The 25,251-nt window shown below is 40.2% G+C and overlaps 1 protein-coding gene across 3 annotated transcripts in view; it reads right to left on the minus strand.

The window, feature by feature from the left end:
* Positions 1-25,251, minus strand: part of LOC107223837 — a 53,721-nt gene that overhangs the window by 25,066 nt on the left and 3,404 nt on the right. For all 3 annotated transcript variants that reach the window (XR_006904195.1, XM_046739103.1, XM_046739092.1), the window contains exon 2: positions 10,409-10,794. Coding sequence is in view for 2 of the 3 variants with exons in the window: in XM_046739103.1 (XP_046595059.1) it covers positions 10,409-10,609 (201 nt within the window). In the remaining variant the exon portion in view is untranslated. The remainder of the gene's footprint in view (positions 1-10,408; positions 10,795-25,251) is intronic.

Below are 25,251 nucleotides of genomic sequence, written 5' to 3' on the forward strand. Positions count from 1 at the left end.
CTGACCTTTCTCCACATTGACAGTCGGCGGGGATGGCTTTGTTGAAAGCAACAAGAAGTGCCGAAACGGTCTCTTTTCACACAGCGACCCTCTTACGGTTGACGTAATGAAATGGGGAAATCCTGATTGACCTAGGACACAGGGATATGCACAAGATAAGAGGATAGAATAAAGCAGACAAAAAGCGAATCAATGGATACTTAACTGTTTCAGCAACCAAAATTGGTGGAAAGCACTCGAGGCATCGATCAATTAATGATACGATCGACGGTTGTCCGTGGAAAGAAGTTCTTCAGGATCGTTCTTTGTGATTCTCTCAACGCATTCACACTTGAATTGAAACAACGAACCCATTTTTTCACTTTCTGAAGCCACGGTAGATGTATCATCAAGTCTCATGGAATCTTGGGAAAAAATGAGACCAAGCTACTCAGTATTCGGATGAACAAATTGTTTACAGCTATTTATACACTGTCCTTCTATCTGAGCTTCCAATGCGACGTGATCGGAAGGTCGTCGAAACGGCGCACAAAGAGATCCAACTGAAAAATATACATGCCGCGACTATCGTCAGGTGAAAACACCTGGATTTATCAGTGTCCTGCATTCGTTGACAATATTACTAAAGTATCTAGGTACAGTGAATTAGTCCCAGCTAAAAGAAGAAAATACAACAAACCAGAAGCTCTCTAATGCAAGCTAAATTCATTCACATCGTAAGAATCTCCAGATAATAAAAAAAAAATCCACTCATCCAATTACCCGTCCATATCAAATGTGACCCGTTGGACTCTTGTCGAAAAATTGTTCGACTCGTGAACTTGGGGCAGGGAACGCGTCAAAGGGTGAAAAGGCGGTGTCCTGCGGAAATTGAAATGTGTTCCTGCATCAGGCGCGACCCCGGCAGCATGGAGGAGTCCGAAATCGAGTAGGGATAACTATTATATCGGTATAATCGGAAAGCAATGCTTAGCCGAGGCTCCCGTCCACCCCCGCAGAGCGCAGAACAGCCCCCTTGACGGGTGCGAGTAGAGGGTGTTGTTCGGGTCGGTCGCCATGGAAACGGAATGGGATCCTCTCCGATTCTCCCCCGCATATCGCAGTGTTCGGTCTTCAGGCGGGCAGCCCGGCTGGAAACGAGGCTTAATAAGAAGGTTGGATGACCAAGAACCGATACTTTTTCTTGGATTTGTTAAAAGATAGTCGTACATTGAGTATTCGTCGAGGTCTTATATGTTCCTAAGCTGGGAAGATCGCTTTTAGGAATGCAAGAATGAAAAAAAGTACCGCAGTTGTAAGCAAATTATGCTTGGATTATGGATGCTTCGTTTCAAGTCGATTTAGATTAGTTGAACATTCGGAAGATTATTGGTTCGATTTTGTTCTACGATTTACGACTATTTTCGACAAAGTCGATCGAACACTTTTTTTATCGTCTTGTCATCGTTGAATATTCAATTTCGCAGCTTTATATATTCGATGTTGATTGTGACGATCAAATCGCAATATTGAACCGACTGCTGATGTACAAGAGAATCTGTTTTAGCAAACTTGTAAAAAATAGTCCTCGGAACGAAACGACTTACCGCAAAGTGAATTTTAACAATGCTGAAGTGATTTGAAACGAAGCTTCTTTTTGCAGATTATATTATTTTCGATTTCCGTACATTTCGAAAGAGATCTTCGTAGTTTACGAATACAACAATTTGATAAATGGTCAATGTTCGACTACCTCGTTAAAAAATTATAATAAAGTATCAATTTCTCCTGGACCAACGTCCTTAAAACGCGGCCATTTCAACTCAGCCCTTCGACGCTCACTTTTCCTTTCGTTTCTTCTCTTCTCTTCTATTCTTTTTCTTCTTTCCGCTCGTCTGGTGCGCCGGCCTGCCGCCGTACGCACGGGACGTTAATGAGACTGGGGTATTCTGCTTGTTAAAAACTAATTACTTTCCCCGTCGCCTAACCCGCCGCCTCTTGGGTCTGGATTTAAAACCCTGGAACCGGATTCATTCACTCGTGAATAATGATATACCCTATCTCTACGCACACGGAAAAGATACCTCGCTGGATTCTGTCGAGCCCGCATCGCGTATATGAGGTTTTTCTCCAGGATGCAGTGAAATTATACATTTACAGAACATCTAATGTATATATATATATATATATATGTATACGGCGTTAATGAAGATTCGGCTGGTTCGAGTTCGTGGCAAGAGTGGCGGTAAAAATGTAGAAGGATCAAAAAATCGAAAGGCTACGATATCGAGTTTATAAAAAAGGGAAAACTTGACGAATAGAATTTAAAAATGGTGATTTAGATATCAAATTTCGAACAAGCGATCGAAAATATACTCTCAACCAAGGATCAATCGTAATCTCGATCAAATATTACTGTTGGTTAAACACGCAATAAATTGAGGTTGGCAAAGTACAAAACTACACAGGTTTTACAGTATGAGAAATTAATTTTCAAGTTTATGAACAATACGCAATATGATATATGTATTTATTCATATTTGCTTATCAGATGAGGGAGACTAAAAAATGTAGAAACTATAAAATAAAGCTTTGAAAGGGTAAATTATAACGCAATATCGACCAAACTGATGAGATAATCGATTCTTAATGACGAATCTTGAAAATTTCAGGGTGAAATTTACATCCCATCTCTGCAAAGAAGGCTTGGAAATAATCTGAGAATATAGAATCCGTTGAATCTGAATAACCATACAAAAGTTTGTGATTCCGAAACACCGTTTCAAGAGGAACGAAAAAAATCATTTACCAACGATAAGAACCATCGAAACAAATAAGTTTTTATTTTATTTTTTTTATTGTTTTTAATGCAAATTTTTGCAAACTTGATTTTCGTTCGATCGCGTGTACGAGCGTCCCACACCTGAGTTTAAATTTAACGTACATGTATTAAAAAATTGAATCAATTGTGCGTAAGCGGTCCTTTGCTGCCGTACAATAAATTATACTATAACACTGCAGAAGCCCTCAAAAATAACTCCCCCGGCGGATTTCACGCAAGGGCACGACTACGCCCTGTGGATTAAGGGCAGGTACGGATATACGCATCCACACATCGATCGTTACACGTGGACGGGTTCGGGTTACGATTAATCACAGTAGCTCCACAGGCGTCGGGACCAGGGCACAATGCCTTGGGACCCGGTGGCGCCACTGTCAACCGACAAAACACGTGTCACGGTGTTAAGTTGGTGGCACCGCTCGTTAATCACTAAACATTATGCCTCGGTGATGGATTAAAACCGCCTCTTTCTTCGGCTCGAGTCGTGTTACTCATTTTTCAGCATTACGCATACCGCGGTTTTACGCACCTCCCAAAGACCCGAATAGTTCTTACGCAAGCATTATGTCCTAAACAATGGATTCTACACAGTTTTCCACTCGTTCGGGAGGTAGGACCAGGGGCGTAACAGGAGCAATGCCGCGGGGCCCAAGACTGGGGGTGAAAAATGCAATTGCGACATGTAATTCGGATTCTTTATCGTGATGTCTGCTCTTTTGTTTTCGTATCGTATTTTCAGATGCATTCCCTGAGGTTTGGTTATAGTTCATTAGTTTGCCGTTAGATACCAACGTGTCATTTCAGCCAATCTAACGACTTGTCAGTTGCCTAACAATGGCAAATAATGCATAAATCGTATATCTTACTGTGTTATTGGGATCAAATTGATGAAGCGTGGAAGGACAGGCTCCGGAAAAATATTTTTCATTATTTACCCAGAAGGCCCAAATTGAGTCCTTGTCTCGGGGTCCCTAAATGACTAGTTACGCCCCTGGGTGGTTCGGGCTTTTGTGAAAGCTCCGTACAGACCCTGTTTCTGGGCTGAAAAGGTCCTCGCGGATCGAGTCAAAATTTAACGTGATCCCTTGATTCATGGTGATTCAATTTCACGGATGGGTGGACGTAATTATATTTCACCAAGTCGACTGACTGACAATGAGTGCCTGGAATTATTGTAGGGGAACCTGGGGTACGACGGACCCCTAAGCCGTTGACTATTTTTTGGGGCTTTTAAACACCCGGGTACAAGTTGTTTCGATCTATCTCGTAAAATTTCATCGTTATATTGCCATAATTTAGAAGAAAAAGGATTCCGGAGTACGACGGACCGCCTCAAAAAAATTATACAATACATTTTTTTTTTTTCTTTTTTGCAAATTTGTCAAGGGGTCCGTCGTGTCCCACGTTCCCCTGCATATAATTCTTCTGTACGGAATTAAAACTTCATGATTGATTTATTCCTTGATTTATTGTAGGCTCATAATCTCGTTGCCAGTTTAAAAATGAGTTCGTGATTATTTCTTTCGCTTAACTGAAATTTAGAATACTCGTTCTGCTTTGCACAGCCGTTCCTTGCAGTTTTCACATTTCATCCGATGATTAATTTATGTCGTAAGTACGGTGGATATTAGGGATGATTTTTATGGAATACGTGGAGATTTAAAATAATTTTTGTTTGCAGAATCGAATATCAAGAATCCCGTATATGTGGTCTGGGAAATGAGTATCATCTGACATTCTTTACGTATCAAGAAACGTTGAGCAAAATGTCAAACGGGAAACTTGAAGTAATTTCCGAGTCGATATAAACGGTACAAATAAATCGTTGCAACCCAATTAACCGAAATATTCGTGTAATACGGTACAAGCTTTGATGTTTCCACAGATTTACGAGAAAGAAAAAAACTGGCACGTAAAAAGAAAAAGAAACTTCGGCAACTAATTACTTATTCAAGACAAAAAGCACAATTCCATTCTTCTGCTATATCTTACCGGATGAGAAAAGTTCATCAAAGTGAATAATGTGACGAAGGGAATACGGCGAAAAATTCAATTTCGTTCAATTTTTACGGGTGGATTTACGGGTACAGCAAAAACTCTCGACCATGTTAATTATCCTCGGATAAACGGAAGAGCACGTCGATTTTTTAACGTGTCTCATCAACCGTTTATTTCACTAAATGATCGGTTATCCAAATATGATAAGGTTCGTATGAAAAATTCAGATCCATTTTCGCTGACATTTTTTACATTAAATCATCAAATAAAGATGAGCGGAATGGATCTGCGCGTTATGTCTTTCCAGATATTTGATGGTAGTAGTTAAGAGTGGCTGCAGGAAGTTAGACGTGCGCATCTCGGGCTGAGGATGCGAATTAGGGGTGGAAGGAGGGGGTAGAGGGAGAAGCTTTTCAAACTTTAACGACGTGGAGGCCATAAGTATAAGTCTTTAAAATGCTGCGCAGAGTGCGCGCGTTTCAGTTTTCAGTCGACGTATTTACCGAGAAAGAAGACGGAAAAAAATCGTCGTGGAAGGTGTTTTTACAAAAAAAAAAAAAAAAACTCAAGACTAAGAAAAAGAGAAACTGATCGATAAGACACGAAAAATCGTAAAGAAAAAATCAACCCAGAGTCACACCTTGGTTTAAAAATTTAGGCCAACATTTTTTCGCTTCTGGATAAACTGGGATTCCGCTAATGAATTTACGCGACTCACTGTTTGAAAAAATTAGAGAGATAATTGTTTTGGTGTGGAACAAATTCCAGAACTGATTCTGCACCGATCGGAGAAGAGACGGTTACTGTTGAATGGTTATTTTCAATAAGGAATTTCGAAAACCCTGTAATAGTTTAGAAACTCGAGACATTACCCGAGTTCGAAAGTGGAGCTGGGATGTTGATTCACCCTGTTTGCCCTCGGCATATAACGGCTATTCGGATATCGAATCGATACATTGATTCTCTGCATCAATTTTCCCACGCTGAGGAAGAAAATGCGCCGCATTTAAATGGCGAGTAATTACATTTACTTGATTTACCTAACGAACCGCGTCACCTTTTAGTTTACTTCGATGCAATTTGCAAACGTCGTTCGTCACTTGAATCTAATGAATTCATTCGTTGTGGTTCGATTTGATCGAATATTTTTACGAAACAACTAAACGAATCGTTCTAAGAATTTGAGTCCACCGTTTTAAATGAACTTGCACGAGAACCTATCGAACATTTATTAAAGAAGTATAAATGTACTTAATATTTGATTGGATACAAGAGGAACGTATCCTTCGAATATAATCACTTGACCGTTATTCGTTTAGTACAATAATCGTATTGTATAATTAAATTTATAAGAATGCTCAAATTCGACAAGTTTATATCAAACAGAGTGTAATTCGGTTGAATTAATTAAACTGGCGGTAGGGGGATTAATTACAGTTACAGAGAATTATCTTCTCTGGTTAATTATTTTGCTTATGATAATAATAGTAATAAGGATTTAATGAAGGGTTAAGATCGAAGAGCTTCTAACTAATTTACCCGCTTCCCAACAGCGATCATTGAAAGTTTATTGCGGGGAGCTCGTTAAGTTGTGCAACATTTGCGGCACACGCGCGATGCATCAGCCACTAAAGAACCGAGTGCAGACGTGATTCTAGGTACTTTCCAGACAGGTCTTCGAAAGTTAGTTGAAGAAGTGAGAGGGAATCGCGTTTCCCGTAGCTTCGGGAACGTTGGGAAGCAATAAAGGGATCCCAAATACACTGAGAAGAATGAGGAAGCGAAGGGGAGGTTAAAATAAATTTGAAGAATGCGTTGAATCGTGCTGGAAAAAGGAAGAGAAACTACCTTCGGAGTGCGGAATAAAACTGATACGACGGAGACTGCAGCGGGATTCTCGGCTCTCCGACGGCCAAAAAAATTCCATATTCAAAGCACCCGTCGGATCGTCTTTCGACGAGTCGACTCGAGGTTTTCACCCGAGACAGTCGAGGAGCTGAACTCGAGGCTCGGATTAATTATTTAAAACCGCGTATTACAATCGGAGAAAAAAAATCATTAGAATGAAATATTTTTCGATGGGTTTTATTTGTTTTCCCGGCGTTGAGAAATATACACGTGCGGGAGGGCTGGTCCCTTAAGGAAGTCGTAAATTTCACGTTTTGAAATAGAATAGTTAACCAGGGAAATCTCAAAAGGTTCGTTGGACAAACATCGATACTTTCTATCAATTTCGTTACGAGATATTCGTACATTGAGTGAATATTCGTCAACTATGAATATTGCTTTGTAGAAGTCAAAATTGAACACGCTGCAAATTACAACAAAAAAAAAGCTCAGACATCGATGCTTTATTAAATAAACCACGTCAGAATGGATTGGAATCTGGATTGTTTGTTCGGTTTCACCTCATGACGGCTCATTTTATTCGGAAGATTATTTTTTACAAATTCACTGACACACTTTTTTTCAACGTTGAATATTTAATTTTACAACGTTACAAAATCTGTCTTAGCGACTTTTTATAAACTAATTGTTTGAATGAAATGAGTCATTGTAGAGAGAAATCGAACGAATCTATTAGATTTTTAACCGTTTATAAGAAATTTAAAATGAAGCTAATATTTCCAAGTCTTTGTTTATCATACCAGTATTTTTTATTCTTGTGCTTGTGAAAAAATATTTGCAGGTTAGTAATAGAATAATACGATAAAGACTCAAATTAATTATCGGCATTGATTTTTAACCAACCAATTTTTTTAAATGACTGAAATACTTTTTAAAATCTATCGAGATAACTAAAATTATTGGAAACGCTTACAGATCAATTCGAATTGCAAGTCTTGCGATAAAGGGCAAATGGTTTCAATCCATCAGCGTTCTACCGATTACTATCCTATCATGTGGTTTCGTTGATCTCCAGTTTACGTTAAGTATGATTTCCAATGAATTCCCAACGTTGCAGGTGAATTCTCGTGATTCTATCTAATCCGGAAACCACTGAAAATCGCCTCAACTCCTCGAAAATCATTGAAACCATGGGTAGCATGTAAGTCGATAGAAGTGACTCGGCACGATATAAATCAGCTAAACTAACACAATGAGATAGAAATCAAAGAAATCGCTCGAAATCAATTTCAATGCATGGGAATCATTCGTTTGATTTCCAAGTAAATGGCTCCTCGCGAATAAGTTCAAAGCTCAGCTGCAACGAATGTCACGTCTCTGGGCAACCAAATAAGCTGTAACTGAGGCAGGCAGGCAAATCCCTATCGACCTCGTGGTCTGCAGAGAAAGAGAAGAGAAAGAGAGAGGGAGCAGGTAAGAAACTTACAAAGTTTTCACGTGACATTTGGGATAATTCGGGATATCTCGTTGCGCTTGACGAGTCGCAGATTTGTCCCTGGCGAGAAAGCAACTCTGCAGGCTGAGAGGAACGAGGGCGGAAAGCGAATGCCGTAATTATTCAAATCAGTAAAATATTGCCCAGCGCGGGCGAAAATAACACTCGGAATTTCGCTCTCGTCAGCAAAACTAGGCTGTATCATTGCATCTTAAGGATCTGCCAAACGCACAGAAATGTGATATAACAATGGTTTGAAAGTGCGACTCAAGCCAATCATGTTGAATTTAATTGAAACGATATTTCCCTCATCTAGAAAAAATTAAAAACCATAAATTTCACCTACGATAGCTCGATTATTTGTGACTTTGAAGAGATTTCATTACTAAATAATTTCTCGAACGAAAAGATCGCATTGATTGACCGATTTTAATGTACTCGTGATCACTTTCATCGTGAACGAGTTCTGAATTTTTCACTTGGGAATTGGAGTATTTTTTATCAAGGCATCGCTAATAATGATGTCTCTAGTCACATTTATTTGACAAACTGCAAGAAACCAGAAACAAAGTGAGCCGCGATGTGTTGAAATCGGTTTCAATATGACAGTTTTTTTTTTTTATTGCAGATACCATTCGACGTTGATATCTCTATACGGGAATTATTTTTCACGCTGCGATGACAGATATTTTTATCCTAGCACAGCAGAGTTCGAAGCTACAGTTTCGTAATTTCGCCCGCTTCTACAGTTCTGCAAGTAATTATACGGAGTGATCGAGATATTTTCCTCACGGATAAATTGGTTCCTCGATCGGTCGAAGCCGTTGGAAGGAACCGGCGTGGCATGATTGGAAGGTAACAATGCGACAGCAGCCGGCTTCTGACATTCTGCCAAGCGCCAAGAGGCTCAAGACTTACTTTCCTCGTAACTCGATGCAATTTCTGCAATTTCTGCAGTTGTTCAGAGCGGAATTTATCGAGTTATTGCTCCCGAGGTGACCCAAGGAAAACCTCCATCGATATTTCCAATATATTTCTAACTCCACCGCACAATATTGTCGAGATACCGCCACCGAGAAATGTCACCTGCCTCGCCACCACTGAACAAATCGGTAAACGTTGTTCGGAGATGGAATATTTTATGAAAATGATCGGAAGCTTCAACTACGACTAGGCGGAAAGATATCCGGTGAAAAGATTTATTTTTACACGAAACTATGAGAGCATTTTTTTATTTATTTATTTTTTTTCATAAGTATTGAGTGAGTATTCGAAATAAGCGCAACTAAATTTGGAAACAAAAAATTTGTTGGTAATGTTCAACTCGTATTTTTCAAAAATAAAAATAGGAATTCATTCGAAATATTGTACGATAGAAATCGAAGAAATAAACAAGTTATATTCAGGAGTGATTTTGGGATATGTCTCTTTTTACCGTGACTAGAAATCGAAATACATTGAGAAAAAGTAAATAACGAAACAATAAAATTGGATTACTCAATGATGTAGATCCTACTAATAAATTATCCGAGATGATGCGATATTTGATCAGTTAATTCAAGCGATAGATTTTCATAGTTGGGCTGCTGCTATTTTGTAACTAAAAGTCGAAAGATATTTAAAAAAATGATGGCGTATCTGAGAATGAATGTGTCAACTATAAGTAGTTGATCCTCTCCTCAAATTGCATTCAGATCAATTTAGCCGTTCGTTCGAAACCCAGAACATACATTATCAGAAATGTTACAAATTTCAAGAGTTTCGTGACACGTTTCTACCAAGAACTTGACTTATCCTAAAACTTCGTCCAAATCACTCGAGCAATTCTTTTGTAATTTAGGATACACGAAACGATTATTGAATAAGTTGAAAAATTCGTAGCAGTTTGAAAAGTTTTATGAATAGAATCGTTCTTTCGCAGTTAATAGCCAAGTTTCTCTGGGTGTGAAAGCCTTTCATAATCATGAAACGCAGAACTGAACGCGATAACTAATTATCGGTATCCAAAGTAGAGACGCGACCAGAACAATATGGCGTCGCACTGAGTTAACAGCTGGTCGGCTCAGCTGAAATATACCGACATGTCGAGGCAGAAAACTTCTTGCAAGAGTGATTCGACTTCTGTTTAGGAAGGATGAATTGATACCGAGTAAAATACACGTTGAAGAAGGACTTCTATCGTTAAATATCGAGCCCGCATATTTCTGCTACCAGATGGCTGGCATCATTCGATATTTGGAGCTTACCTTGTTTGGATATCCGTTGTACCGCAGGAGTTTCTTGCAGCATTTTCCCCGGTTCTCGTAGTAGAACATCTGCACCATCTCTGAGTGATCCGTCGCGGCGCTGACGGTGAATGGACCCCCGTTTCCGTTGATGTTCGGATTCTGCGGGGGCGGAAGCTGCCGACGCCCAAGCGGCACGCAGGGGCACCACCCCGAGACCATCCCACGGGCCCTGAGTCGCCCCTGACCCGAGGGGCCCCCGTCCTTCGCCCCACCCTCAAAGGGACAACAGCCCCTAATCCCGTGTGTCTCGTTCTGGGGCCCGAGGCCGCCTCAGTCGAAGCCACCAAAAATGCGCCGAGAGAAGGTTGCCATTTTGAGTGTTTCCGACGATTTCGCGACTTTTCCTGGAAATAAAAAAAGGGGCTCGTTGTTACCTTTGGAATTGAAGAAAGTTGAGGATTTATCGAACGTAGAGTCCAGTGAGAACCATGCCCGAGCGGAGGATTACGAAGTAAAAATCGGAAAAGTGAAGCTTTGATCAATTATAGGTCGAAGTGATGTCCGTTCTCGGTATATGAAAAAATAAGATATAACGTTAATGATTAATAATTTTTGAGACATTGTAGTATGCTGCATTCGTCAAATAAGTTACAAACATTTATTGCATATTCGATATTACATTGAATACAACTTATTTTGTTACGAGATGAAAGTTAGCGGTGATTAAGTCTGTTCAAAAATGAATAACCTAACAACGACCAAAACGTAAATTTTCACTCAGCTCTTGAATCGAGCAATAAAGGCAAGTAGCATTTAAGAAATAACTACTGCTATATTTTAAAATGTATTCATGGTATATCAAAACTCCATGCCAAGTGATTTTTTGCAGAATTTATGTGAGAACAAAAAGAACCTAACTATTTGTTGAAATTAAATATGCTTTGCAAATCTTACGCTAACAAAATGTGCTCGATAATTCAATCTATCTCAGATAATTAATCCCAAATTTATTACGATCAGAATTTTCGACTGTCAATTTTTGTTAGCCATATCAAGCTGGAACCGCCACATTCGAAAATCGAAAAATTTCCTATGGAATAATGAAGGGCTAATTAGAGGCTAATTAAATGCTCTATTTTCGAATTAAATGCTCCGCGTTTTTTAAAAAAAACCTGTGGCGGTGCCAGCTCGATATAAACCAGACTTGAAAAAAAACGGGAACGAGGTCAAATTTCGAAAAAGTGTGAAGGTCATAATTAAAGGCTAATTAAAGGCTCCCGGAAAACCACCCGCTCGAATTAAGTGCTCCACCCCCGGGGGTGGAAACCACCAAAAAACTCGAAAAATCGGTGTAACTCTCGGACGCAACAACTTACAGAGTTCGTACGCACGTCAAAATTACTCCAGAATTAAAGGCTCCCGGAAAATCACCCGCTCGAATTAAGTGCTCCACCCCCGGGGGTGGAAACCACCAAAAAACTCGAAAAATCGGTGTAACTCTCGGACGCAACAACTTACAGAGTTCGTTCGAGTGTTAAAATTACTCCAGAATTAAAGGCTCCCGAAAAACCACCCGCTCGAATTAAGTGCTCCACCCCCGGGGGTGGAAACCACCAAAAAACTCGAAAAATCGGTGTAACTCTCGGACGCAACAACTTACAGAGTTCGTACGCACGTCAAAATTACTCCAGAATTAAAGGCTCCCGGAAAATCACCCGCTCGAATTAAGTGCTCCACCCCCGAGGGGTGGAAACCACCCAAAAACTAGAAAAATCCGTGTAACTCTCGGACGCAACAACTTACAGAGTTCGTAAGCACGTCAAAATTACTCCAGAATTAAAGGCTCTTGGAATCGCTCATCTTTAAATTAATTGCTCGGTGTTTTTTAAAAAAAACCTGTGGCGGTGCCAGCTCGATATAAACCAGACTTGAAAAAAAACGGGAACAAGGTCAAATTTCGAAAAAGTGTGAGGGTCATAATTAGAGGCTAATTAAAGGCTCCCGGAAAACCACCCGCTCGAATTAAGTGCTCCACCCCCGGGGGTGGAAACCACCAAAAAACTCGAAAAATCGGTGTAACTCTCGGACGCAACAACTTACAGAGTTCGTACGCACGTCAAAATTACTCCAGAATTAAAGGCTCTTGGAATTGCTCATCTTTAAATTAATTGCTCGGTGTTTTTTAAAAAAAACCTGTGGCGGTGCCAGCTCGATATAAACCAGACTTGAAAAAAAACGGGAACAAGGTCAAATTTCGAAAAAGTGTGAGGGTCATAATTAGAGGCTAATTAAAGGCTCCCGGAAAACCACCCGCTCGAATTAAGTGCTCCACCCCCGGGGGTGGAAACCACCAAAAAACTCGAAAAATCGGTGTAACTCTCGGACGCAACAACTTACAGAGTTCGTACGCACGTCAAAATTACTCCAGAATTAAAGGCTCCCGGAAAATCACCCGCTCGAATTAAGTGCTCCACCCCCGGGGGTGGAAACCACCAAAAAACTCGAAAAATCGGTGTAACTCTCGGACGCAACAACTTACAGAGTTCGTTCGAGTGTTAAAATTACTCCAGAATTAAAGGCTCCCGAAAAACCACCCGCTCGAATTAAGTGCTCCACCCCCGGGGGTGGAAACCACCAAAAAACTCGAAAAATCGGTGTAACTCTCGGACGCAACAACTTACAGAGTTCGTACGCACGTCAAAATTACTCCAGAATTAAAGGCTCTTGGAATTGCTCATCTTTAAATTAATTGCTCGGTGTTTTTTAAAAAAAACCTGTGGCGGTGCCAGCTCGATATAAACCAGACTTGAAAAAAAACGGGAACAAGGTCAAATTTCGAAAAAGTGTGAGGGTCATAATTAGAGGCTAATTAAAGGCTCCCGGAAAACCACCCGCTCGAATTAAGTGCTCCACCCCCGGGGGTGGAAACCACCAAAAAACTCGAAAAATCGGTGTAACTCTCGGACGCAACAACTTACAGAGTTCGTACGCACGTCAAAATTACTCCAGAATTAAAGGCTCCCGGAAAATCACCCGCTCGAATTAAGTGCTCCACCCCCGGGGGTGGAAACCACCAAAAAACTCGAAAAATCGGTGTAACTCTCGGACGCAACAACTTACAGAGTTCGTTCGAGTGTTAAAATTACTCCAGAATTAAAGGCTCCCGAAAAACCACCCGCTCGAATTAAGTGCTCCACCCCCGGGGGTGGAAACCACCAAAAAACTCGAAAAATCGGTGTAACTCTCGGACGCAACAACTTACAGAGTTCGTACGCACGTCAAAATTACTCCAGAATTAAAGGCTCCCGGAAAATCACCCGCTCGAATTAAGTGCTCCACCCCCGAGGGGTGGAAACCACCCAAAAACTAGAAAAATCCGTGTAACTCTCGGACGCAACAACTTACAGAGTTCGTAAGCACGTCAAAATTACTCCAGAATTAAAGGCTCTTGGAATCGCTCATCTTTAAATTAATTGCTCGGTGTTTTTTAAAAAAAACCTGTGGCGGTGCCAGCTCGATATAAACCAGACTTGAAAAAAAACGGGAACAAGGTCAAATTTCGAAAAAGTGTGAGGGTCATAATTAGAGGCTAATTAAAGGCTCCCGGAAAACCACCCGCTCGAATTAAGTGCTCCACCCCCGGGGGTGGAAACCACCAAAAAACTCGAAAAATCGGTGTAACTCTCGGACGCAACAACTTACAGAGTTCGTACGCACGTCAAAATTACTCCAGAATTAAAGGCTCCCGGAAAATCACCCGCTCGAATTAAGTGCTCCACCCCCGAGGGGTGGAAACCACCCAAAAACTAGAAAAATCCGTGTAACTCTCGGACGCAACAACTTACAGAGTTCGTAAGCACGTCAAAATTACTCCAGAATTAAAGGCTCTTGGAATCGCTCATCTTTAAATTAATTGCTCGGTGTTTTTTAAAAAAAACCTGTGGCGGTGCCAGCTCGATATAAACCAGACTTGAAAAAAAACGGGAACAAGGTCAAATTTCGAAAAAGTGTGAGGGTCATAATTAGAGGCTAATTAAAGGCTCCCGGAAAACCACCCGCTCGAATTAAGTGCTCCACCCCCGGGGGTGGAAACCACCAAAAAACTCGAAAAATCGGTGTAACTCTCGGACGCAACAACTTACAGAGTTCGTACGCACGTCAAAATTACTCCAGAATTAAAGGCTCTTGGAATTGCTCATCTTTAAATTAATTGCTCGGTGTTTTTTAAGAAAAACCTGTGGCGGTGCCAGCTCGATATAAACCAGACTTGAAAAAAAACGGGAACAAGGTCAAATTTCGAAAAAGTGTGAGGGTCATAATTAGAGGCTAATTAAAGGCTCCCGGAAAACCACCCGCTCGAATTAAGTGCTCCACCCTCGGGGGTGGAAACCACCAAAAAACTCGAAAAATCGGTGTAACTCTCGGACGCAACAACTTACAGAGTTCGTACGCACGTCAAAATTACTCCAGAATTAAAGGCTCCCGGAAAACCACCCGCTCGAATTAAGTGCTCCACCCCCGGGGGTGGAAACCACCAAAAAACTCGAAAAATCGGTGTAACTCTCGGACGCAACAACTTACAGAGTTCGTACGCACGTCAAAATTACTCCAGAATCAAAGGCTCTTGGAATTGCTCATCTTTAAATTAATTGCTCGGTGTTTTTTAAAAAAAACCTGTGGCGGTGCCAGTTCGATATAAACCAGACTTGAAAAAAAACGGGAACAAGGTCAAATTTCGAAAAAGTGTGAGGGTCATAATTAAAGGCTAATTAAAGGCTTCCAGAAAACCACCCGCTCGAATCAAGTGCTCCACCCCCAAGGGGTGGAAACCACCCAAAAACCAGAAAAATCGGTGTTACTCCTGGACGGATTAAGTTAGATGGTCTTTGGAGGCGTTGCATTAATCTCTCAATCATAGGCTCTCCGCTGCACAGTCCAAAAGTTTGTGTTTCAGAAAATCCACACAAGTTGACGTAATCCGTTCTAATTTCCAGATTTCGGTCACTTCAAAACAATGCATTATTGAATCGTCTCTGAAAACAGAAGAATTTTCAACAACACAAGCCCTACAAAAATCAGCAGAGAAATTTGAGTGAATTTCAGGGTACACGAAATTCTCAAGTGTTCAGTTGATCTCATGTTCTGTCCACGATCAAACCGATCATTTTGTACTGTTAGTAGTACAAAAGAATTCAAGTTTCACGGGACCGTTTTGCAGTAAAGTTCACTACTTCGTCGCTATCAGGAATCATGATACCCCGTTTCAATCCATGATTCCCGAGACAATTTTAAATAGAGTAATTTCTGGTTTTGCCCGTAACTTCGTGCTGGTGTATAAATGTGGAGTGCTATTGGATCAGGTGTCAACATTGTTGAAAATTGTTCTTCGCTCACAACTTTGCTACGATAATGTGTTCTGCCCGTATAAGCCATTCACCGTCATCCAAAACATATTTCACTCTACGTTGACTTGGTTCATTTCCGACGTTATCGCCCCTGATCCATTGAATTGAATCCACCCATGAATCAGAATCGTAAATCAGTAATAATTAATAATAAAAATATCAGTAATAAAATATGAATTAATCATGATCACAAAAATGCAGGTGAACAGAGGGTATTTCGACAATTAGCAAAAAAAGCTTGTCAATGCGCAAGCGCTTCGAGTAAATTTATTTAATTGACCTGTGTTAAATTCCATTATGTATCAAAAACTCATCAATTTTATTCGCCGGTAATTGGTTATAAGTACACATTGTTAATATTAAATCTCATCGGTAAGCAAAAATCATTTTTACTCAACAAAATAGCTATTGGTACTCACAGCATGTATGATTTCAGTAGAATGTGGATTGTGTGTAGGCGACCGTGATGTTAGCCATCATGGCATCGCACATCTCGGGAAATATTTCAATTGCAAGAGTTTTTGAAATAATCAAAACTGCCATTTTTAACTTTTCTTCTGTGTTGGGAACATCAATCGACAATATATCGACATATTTGCATTCACATCATGTGCTGTGAAGCTATGTAAGCCCTCGTCCTGAAACCATACTCCGTTTTTTCGTACCTCACTAAAGGTAAACATGAGCCGTTTGCATTCGCGGCACATTAAACCACTTAAAACTTTATAATACCTAAAATACTGGAAAAATATCTTCTTGTTTCTTGAGGTCTTAACTAGAAGTCAAATTCATAATAATATCGAATAATCAATTTTACAACTATTTTGAATGAAACTAGATAGTATAAAAAAAGCAATTTTTTATACTTCCAAAAAATTTGAGAACTTCCATTTCATCACGAAAATACGTCTTTCAAAATTTTAGCTCTCAATCTTAACATTAAGAGGTTGCGCATCGCACTTTTCCATTTTTCATAAGGATTACATGGGAGAAAATTGTTTGTGGCTCATTCTGATTTTCATCACTAGCTAACGATGCGCCGTACAGAAAATTCATAGACATATTTTTGTAGAGAATGGAAAATAAGAAACTTAGAAAAATATCATCTTCCGCCTGGATTCCATGACACGCTTGTCGTCCACCCGCATAAGTGGTGGAATTTTGCGAATTTTACCAGTATATTTGAGTCTCGATTCTTACGGTAAAAGATCTATTACAATTATCCGCCAGAGTTTGAATTTATTCACTGAGTAAACGTATAACATGGAAAAAACAGCTTCACGATGGTCTTCCAATCATTCAGAACACCAACGATCGTCTTTAAGGCAGGTAGAGATACAGCGTTCTAACCTCGTCGCTCATGTGCCGCATGCCCAACGCAGTTTCACAGTCCTGGACGACCGTCGTTGTATCTTATAGGTGAAACACTATTCTTTTCGTGTTTGTTATTATAAAAAAACGCATCGCAATTAATTTCATTCTTGATAATACAAATTTTCTTAGATTTTTTTACGCCTGCTTATATGGGTGAAAGACGAGTTCAGTCGTGAAATAAAGGCGGAAAACGATATTTTGTGAAATTCTTATATTCCAATCAATGTGTAAGAACACTTTCGCTTATGCGTCTATGAATTTTTTTTGTTGATTTTTAATCGTCAATAAAGCTCTCCCGTTCACGTCCCGGTGGTGCGTTGGAGAATGTTCATATTACTATTATACGTTACATGGATGATTCATTAAATAAATTGATGTTGCCAAAATGACCCGGCTATCGTTGACTCCCAGGCCATAAACAAAATTGGCAGCTTCTGAAGATTTGAAATTTGAAGTAGGAGTTTTCTTTATATAACGCACTCACTTTCTCAAGCCTGTAGCACAATTTAGACCATTGTGTCTATCTTTCTAGATAGCGTCTGAAAAGAGAAGAAAGGGCTAAGTTCCTGTGATGGTGACGTGGGTGGCGGTGACGAGTAATGTTTATAGTGTGGAGAAAGGTACATAGAAAATAATCTCCATCACTCACCTGCAATCCACACAAGTGAAATCAATAACTGCAAAAACAACGCCTCATTTGCGCTGGAATGACGTTCGTTGGTGACAATGCTGAAATCAAAGTAGAAGACACAAAAATTGTAACGAATTCACGCGACACGAGCATTTTTTCGCATTGAAAATCCTGGTTCCTGTTTCATCCACCTGCTACGTTGATTCGTAAAGTTCGTGTCTCAATCACACTCTTGTGGGTGGACTGTGAAGCATTTGATTTGTAATGGCAGTGTATCGAGAGTCGTTGACTGAAGAGTGATTTTGACGCCTCTAGAAACCCTGTAACTTGTTCCGTCCAAGCGTGACACGGATTTTTCTAGTTTTTGGGTGGTTTCCACCCCTCGGGGGTGGAGCACTTAATTCGAGCGGGTGGTTTTCCGAGAGCCTTTAATTCTGGAGTAATTTTAACACTCGAACGAACTCTGTAAGTTGTTGCGTCCGAGAGTTACACCGATTTTTCGAGTTTTTTGGTGGTTTCCACCCCTCGGGGGTGGAGCACTTAATTCGAGCGGGTGGTTTTCTGGGAGCCTTTAATTCTGAAGTAATTTTAACACTCGAACGAACTCTGTAAGTTGTTGCGTCCGAGAGTTACACGGATTTTTCTAGTTTTTGGGTGGTTTCCACCCCTCGGGGGTGGAGCACTTAATTCGAGCGGGTGATTTTCCGGGAGCCTTTAATTCTGGAGTAATTTTGACGTGCGTACGAACTCTGTAAGTTGTTGCGTCCGAGAGTTACACCGATTTTTCGAGTTTTTTGGTGGTTTCCACCCCTCGGGGGTGGAGCACTTAATTCGAGCGGGTGGTTTTCCGAGAGCCTTCAATTCTGGAGTAATTTTAACACTCGAACGAACTCTGTAAGTTGTTGCGTCCGAGAGTTACACCGATTTTTCGAGTTTTTTGGTGGTTTCCACCCCTCGGGGGTGGAGCACTTAATTCGAGCGGGTGGTTTTCTGGGAGCCTTTAATTCTGAAGTAATTTTAACACTCGAACGAACTCTGTAAGTTGTTGCGTCCGAGAGTTACACGGATTTTTCTAGTTTTTGGGTGGTTTCCACCCCTCGGGGGTGGAGCACTTAATTCGAGCGGGTGATTTTCCGGGAGCCTTTAATTCTGGAGTAATTTTGACGTGCGTACGAACTCTGTAAGTTGTTGCGTCCGAGAGTTACACCGATTTTTCGAGTTTTTTGGTGGTTTCCACCCCTCGGGGGTGGAGCACTTAATTCGAGCGGGTGGTTTTCCGGGAGCCTTCAATTCTGGAGTAATTTTAACACTCGAACGAACTCTGTAAGTTGTTGCGTCCGAGAGTTACACCGATTTTTCGAGTTTTTTGGTGGTTTCCACCCCTCGGGGGTGGAGCACTTAATTCGAGCGGGTGGTTTTCTGGGAGCCTTTAATTCTGAAGTAATTTTAACACTCGAACGAACTCTGTAAGTTGTTGCGTCCGAGAGTTACACGGATTTTTCTAGTTTTTGGGTGGTTTCCACCCCTCGGGGGTGGAGCACTTAATTCGAGCGGGTGATTTTCCGGGAGCCTTTAATTCTGGAGTAATTTTGACGTGCGTACGAACTCTGTAAGTTGTTGCGTCCGAGAGTTACACCGATTTTTCGAGTTTTTTGGTGGTTTCCACCCCTCGGGGGTGGAGCACTTAATTCGAGCGGGTGGTTTTCCGGGAGCCTTCAATTCTGGAGTAATTTTAACACTCGAACGAACTCTGTAAGTTGTTGCGTCCGAGAGTTACACCGATTTTTCGAGTTTTTTGGTGGTTTCCACCCCTCGGGGGTGGAGCACTTAATTCGAGCGGGTGGTTTTCTGGGAGCCTTTAATTCTGAAGTAATTTTAACACTCGAACGAACTCTGTAAGTTGTTGCGTCCGAGAGTTACACGGATTTTTCTAGTTTTTGGGTGGTTTCCACCCCTCGGGGGTGGAGCACTTAATTCGAGCGGGTGATTTTCCGGGAGCCTTTAATTCTGGAGTAATTTTGACGTGCGTACGAACTCTGTAAGTTGTTGCGTCCGAGAGTTACACCGATTTTTCGAGTTTTTTGGTGGTTTCCACCCCTCGGGGGTGGAGCACTTAATTCGAGCGGGTGGTTTTCCGGGAGCCTTCAATTCTGGAGTAATTTTAACACTCGAACGAACTCTGTAAGTTGTTGCGTCCGAGAGTTACACCGATTTTTCGAGTTTTTTGGTGGTTTCCACCCCTCGGGGGTGGAGCACTTAATTCGAGCGGGTGGTTTTCCGGGAGCCTTTAATTCTGGAGTAATTTTAACACTCGAACGAACTCTGTAAGTTGTTGCGTCCGAGAGTTACACCGATTTTTCGAGTTTTTTGGTGGTTTCCACCCCCGGGGGTGGAGCACTTAATTCGAGCGGGTGGTTTTCCGGGAGCCTTTAATTAGCCTCTAATTATGACCCTCACACTTTTTCGAAATTTGACCTTGTTCCCGTTTTTTTTCAAGTCTGGTTTATATCGAGCTGGCACCGCCACAGGTTTTTTTTAAAAAACTCCGAGCAATTAATTTAAAGATCAGCAATTCCAAGAGCCTCTAATTAGCCTTCAATTATGACCCTAACACTTTTCCGAAATTTCACTTGTTTTCCGTTTTTTTTCGTTGTGGCGGTTCCAGGTTTATGTCAAGCTGGCACCGCCACAGGTTTCTTTTAAAAAACGCGGAGCATTTAATTCGAAAATAGAGCATTTAATTAGCCTCTAATTAGCCCTTAATTATTCCATAGGAAAGTTTTCGATTTTCGAATGTGGCGGTTCCAGCTTGATATGGCTATTTTTGTTTTTCATTCTGTAGTAACAAGGGGATAGTTTTTTGATAAGAGTTATCGGGACTTCGATCAGTTATTGATTCTACACTTTTGTTTTCTAAAATATTTTCACATTTTAATACGTTTTCGACTGAACTATGAACCTGATTCAACATTAAGCAGTAAATTGAGAGGGAATGTGCAAAATATAATGACACGATAAAACTTGTACGAGTGAAAAATTTGAAAAAAATCACTCCAAGTGTACGAGATGTGGATTAAGTTTACGAATGGTCTAAGTTCGAGGTGACAACTATATTAATTTGATATTTCAAACAAAACGTAAGTTTCGACCATTGTGTAAACAATGCCAACATGCTGAGAATTTAAACGAGAAAAGATTTTTCACAAACCAATAAAAAGTTGCGATGTGAATTTCGCGATGCATAAAGTTTTCGGTCGCATAAAAAATCCGTGGTGCACGATGAACAAAATTCTTCACGTTTCAAAGCTTGCGTTTCTCCAGCGTTTCCCTTCGTTCCCTTTCTTCTTCTTGTTCGTCCTTGATATCACGATTGGGCGGCAAGGCGGAAAGTTAAAATGCGAAAGAAGCGGTTAGGAGGACGACGAAGAGGGTGGCGTGGCCCGCACTCAAAAACACCCAGGAGGACTCTTTCGTCCCGTGCAGGCGTTTAAGGAGGGCGAGACTCGAGGGGGTCGCCTATTAACCGAGCTGTTATTTTACGCTAGTAAAATACCCCGGAATCGGAGGGCTTTCAGAATTTTAATGGATTTCCCTGCGCCGTCTTTTCCGACACGACGCGGCAATTTTACCCCGCGCGTCCTCCCGACGGTGGAAATTAACGAGGCTTTCCCCGGACCTGACCTAGGAGGAGGAAACGGGACCGGGACGCCTCTATCGTGTTTTCCGAGGAGATGAGACCGCCGGTGCAATGGAAGAGTCCGGAAGAAAAGTGAGCCGGAAATACCGACTGCACGGGTTCTTATCATTATTTATTTCACTAGCTCACCTCCCTCTCATTTTACCGAACATCTCTGCGCTTTTCTCTCTTTTCTCTTTCAATTTTCTCAACTCCCCCGGCGAATTTGAAACTCCGCAGACCTGATCACCTCCTACACATTTCTCCGGATCACGGGATGCGCGATATTCCGAGCTCCAGACGTCTGATTTATAAGCTCCCGCGTTTCGAAGTGAGCACGTCCTCTAAGCTTTCTTGCATTGGTTAAGAAACTATTTTTATGAAATCAATCTTTGATCTGGTCGAACTCGAGATTGACGACGATACAAATCGTCACGTAAGGTTGCTACTCTCGATAAATTTTCGGTAAGGTTTTATCCAGAAAATTATATCTTACTTTAACATTACTGCGCATCTGTGTGAAAATTTTTTGAAGTTATACTTCTTTAGGCGCGTTATGAAAAACTGATGAGATTGAAATTTCAAGATGCGCGCGCATCACTGTAACACAAAATTGTAACACAAAATTAACAGGATGAAGTTGCCCACTCAACCGAATTCATTAAGTCTCGAAAAATTTGTGAATATTCGTGAAAAAATTGTGCTAAAATACTTTTTCAAGTGCTCCAATATAATTGAGGTTAATTATCCGTATGTATTATTTATTGATATAAATTAAAATGTCATTATTTAATATAATTAATACTAAATATTATTAAATTATCAATGTTGAATATTTATTATTGGTTTTTTAATATTTACAAAATAAAGAAATAAATTTAATAGAACATTTAATAAAAAGTTCGTGACAAAAATTTAATAGATTATTTAAATATAATGTAAGACATCCGTTATTTGTTTTATTGTTTTTTATTACATACTTTTTTTCTTTATCATTGTGTGACAGAAGATTTTGACATGTTGTGTATTTTTTAATGATGCCAAAGAAGTATAACTTCTCACGCGCGTACATGAGTACACGCACCCATTTTTATCCATCTATTTTAATCGGGCTTCTTTCCCATTCTACGTTCGTAAATTTCGAAAGTGTATTTTTTGGTAAAAAAAAAAAAAAATTGCTGTTCTCCGATTTCGAAACATTCGTTTATGTATTGCCTAAAAGCCAAGCTCATTCAATACTTCAGACATTTATTTCTAATGTGATATAAAACCGGACCTTCTTTGTAGTATAATCATTAATACTAACATTAATACTAATAATAACAGCTTTGCATGTTCAAAATACACGAGAATCTTGGTAAATCTTTGTAAAAATACCTTCTGATTTTTAGTGCAAATTAACTCGAGAGCGTTATCTTTGTGGCTTGTTTCTTGCAATCTTTTCAGTATACTTTAGTCGACAAGTTGTGCAGAAATATCGTAAGGAGAAGATTTCATACCTCTAAAATAATCAGCTGAATATCTTTGAATCAAAAGTTTATATCAAAGTGAATTTGTTATCCGTTTAACTGGTATTGTCGATCAAACTGTTGCTCAAGACCCTTTAATACTTAAAATTGTTTGGCATGGAAAAAAAAATTTACATTGCCACATACGGGAATGAGTTAATTTTTTTCTTCCTTCACCGCACGAAATTTTCGGTGAAAGTCTGCGACATAATCGAAGGAGCAGGATTTTAAAATCTGAGGAAGCAAAATAAAAGAGTAAAGTTACGCAACTGAGTTTATGTGCTTATTCGAAAGCTGACCTATTTAGATTCCCGAACTTGGTGTAATCAATTTCGCCGAATTACATAATTACTGAAAAAACCAACTATGAAATTCATTTTCACGACACGTGAAACGGGTCGCTATTCGTATTCTAGACACAGGTTAAGATATTCCCCGCAGTACAGTTTGAATGCGAAACTAACCCCCGACTGTTTGAGCCTACGCGCAATTAATTAGCCTGATCGTTCCCCGGAGGATCTGCATTTTCATCGAATTAACAGAATATATCCAAGACACAATTTGGTTTTCCCGAGAGGCGTTTGTATCCCGAGAAAAAAGTATGATTCAGAAACGGCAACAAAAGGATTAAAAAACTGGCATTATACACTTCTGCAAAGAAAAATTTAGAATGCCAAAGAAAATGCGGGAAATTTCAACAATTATAACCTGCCAACGGTGCCGTTCTTTCCAAGAAATCAACGGTCATTCAAGCGAAAAGCACATCTAACCAATATTTAAAGACCCCTGGGTGAGCCACGAAAAATTTTCTGAATATAACGATATCACCGCGACCAAGGAAAAGGGAAAAAAAAATTGCCGATGCATTAAAAGACTGAGAGGTCGATTCCCCGTTGGTCGTTGAGAAAAGTTATAGCTGCAGGGTCTTGAGAGAGTTTCTCCAGGGCAATTCATAGCGGCCCTTCGAAGAAAGTCCTAAATTAGTAAACTTCTTTCTCGACTTTCGCCGACTCTTGGTGTTTTATTTTTATTTTTTTTTTTTGTCTTTTCTATTGCTACGTTTTTTACTCTCTTTTTGCAACCTCCTGCTTCGTTTTAATTTTTTAATCCTCTTAGCAAGTTTTCTTCGTCTTGTGCGTATTCGCAACTAATTTAGCTCACGTTGTCCTCGAACCGTCACCGCGTTGGCTCCCCAAGATCATCAACTTCGTATTTCACCCTCGGAGCTTCGTACCGATGTTTTTTTTTTTTTTTTCCCCACCGTGTTTTCAGCCTTCCCTATCCGAGATACTTGTCTTGTTCACCTATGGGTGAGGCGAAATCTACTCAGCAATTTGCACCGTGAAATAGAGAACACGCGGACGCCTACGGCGATAGCAACTGGTGTCCAGTCTAATCTCTCCGACCCTCACGAGTAGGAGTTACTATCGGCTGCGAACGCGTATGGACGTGTGGCGTTAACGTGTATCTACCACGTGTGGATACATACGCGGCAATTTCAATGATAACCTGGAATCCTGCAGCCGAAAAGTACAACGATGGATGAATCATTTTTATTTCAGGATGTATAAATTGTTGGGCCAAAGGTTTCAACGGTACTGCAAAAGTTAATCGAGTTCAATTTGATTGGAAAAGTTTATAAATGAACTTCTGCTTAATTAATTATACGTTGAAAGTTTAAACTGGTAAACCTTTGGCAAAAAATTTTTATACAAAAACTGCCGAAGGATTCGGCTTTATTTTTTCAGTATTATTCATCAAGTGCCTTTTTTTTTTTTTTTTTCTTTTCGGAAACGATGAATTAGGTATCGCTGAAATTTATAAAATACTCTAATTTGTATGAAACATAATTTGTAATTCGGATGAATTTTTCATCCAATTGGTAAACTGATTTTTACGACTCCGGCAAAAGCATTTCCATTTAAAGAAGACTAATTTTCTCGCAAATATATTCACAAATAAACGTTTGGTGAGAAAAAAAGTATTGCCTACGTAAAGTTACCGATCTCAATGAAATGCATGTTGTTTTTTTTTTTCTTTTCTTTTTTCATAGGAACAACTTCGCTCAACGTAACGTTGAAAAAAAAAACAAAAAAAAAAAAAAATAATTATTATTTCCAGAATAAAGAATTCTGCATTAATCAAGCGACCTATAAGAGTTACATTTGTAGATGTGCTTATTCGCGAAATGTATATTACAACCGGACAATGTGGCAGGTCTGCATTGCAGTCGCGGAAAAAAAGCTTGCGGGCGAGTTCGCTTCACA

This window comes from Neodiprion lecontei, chromosome 1, assembly GCF_021901455.1.
Source record: "Neodiprion lecontei isolate iyNeoLeco1 chromosome 1, iyNeoLeco1.1, whole genome shotgun sequence".
Lineage (NCBI taxonomy): Eukaryota > Metazoa > Arthropoda > Insecta > Hymenoptera > Diprionidae > Neodiprion > Neodiprion lecontei.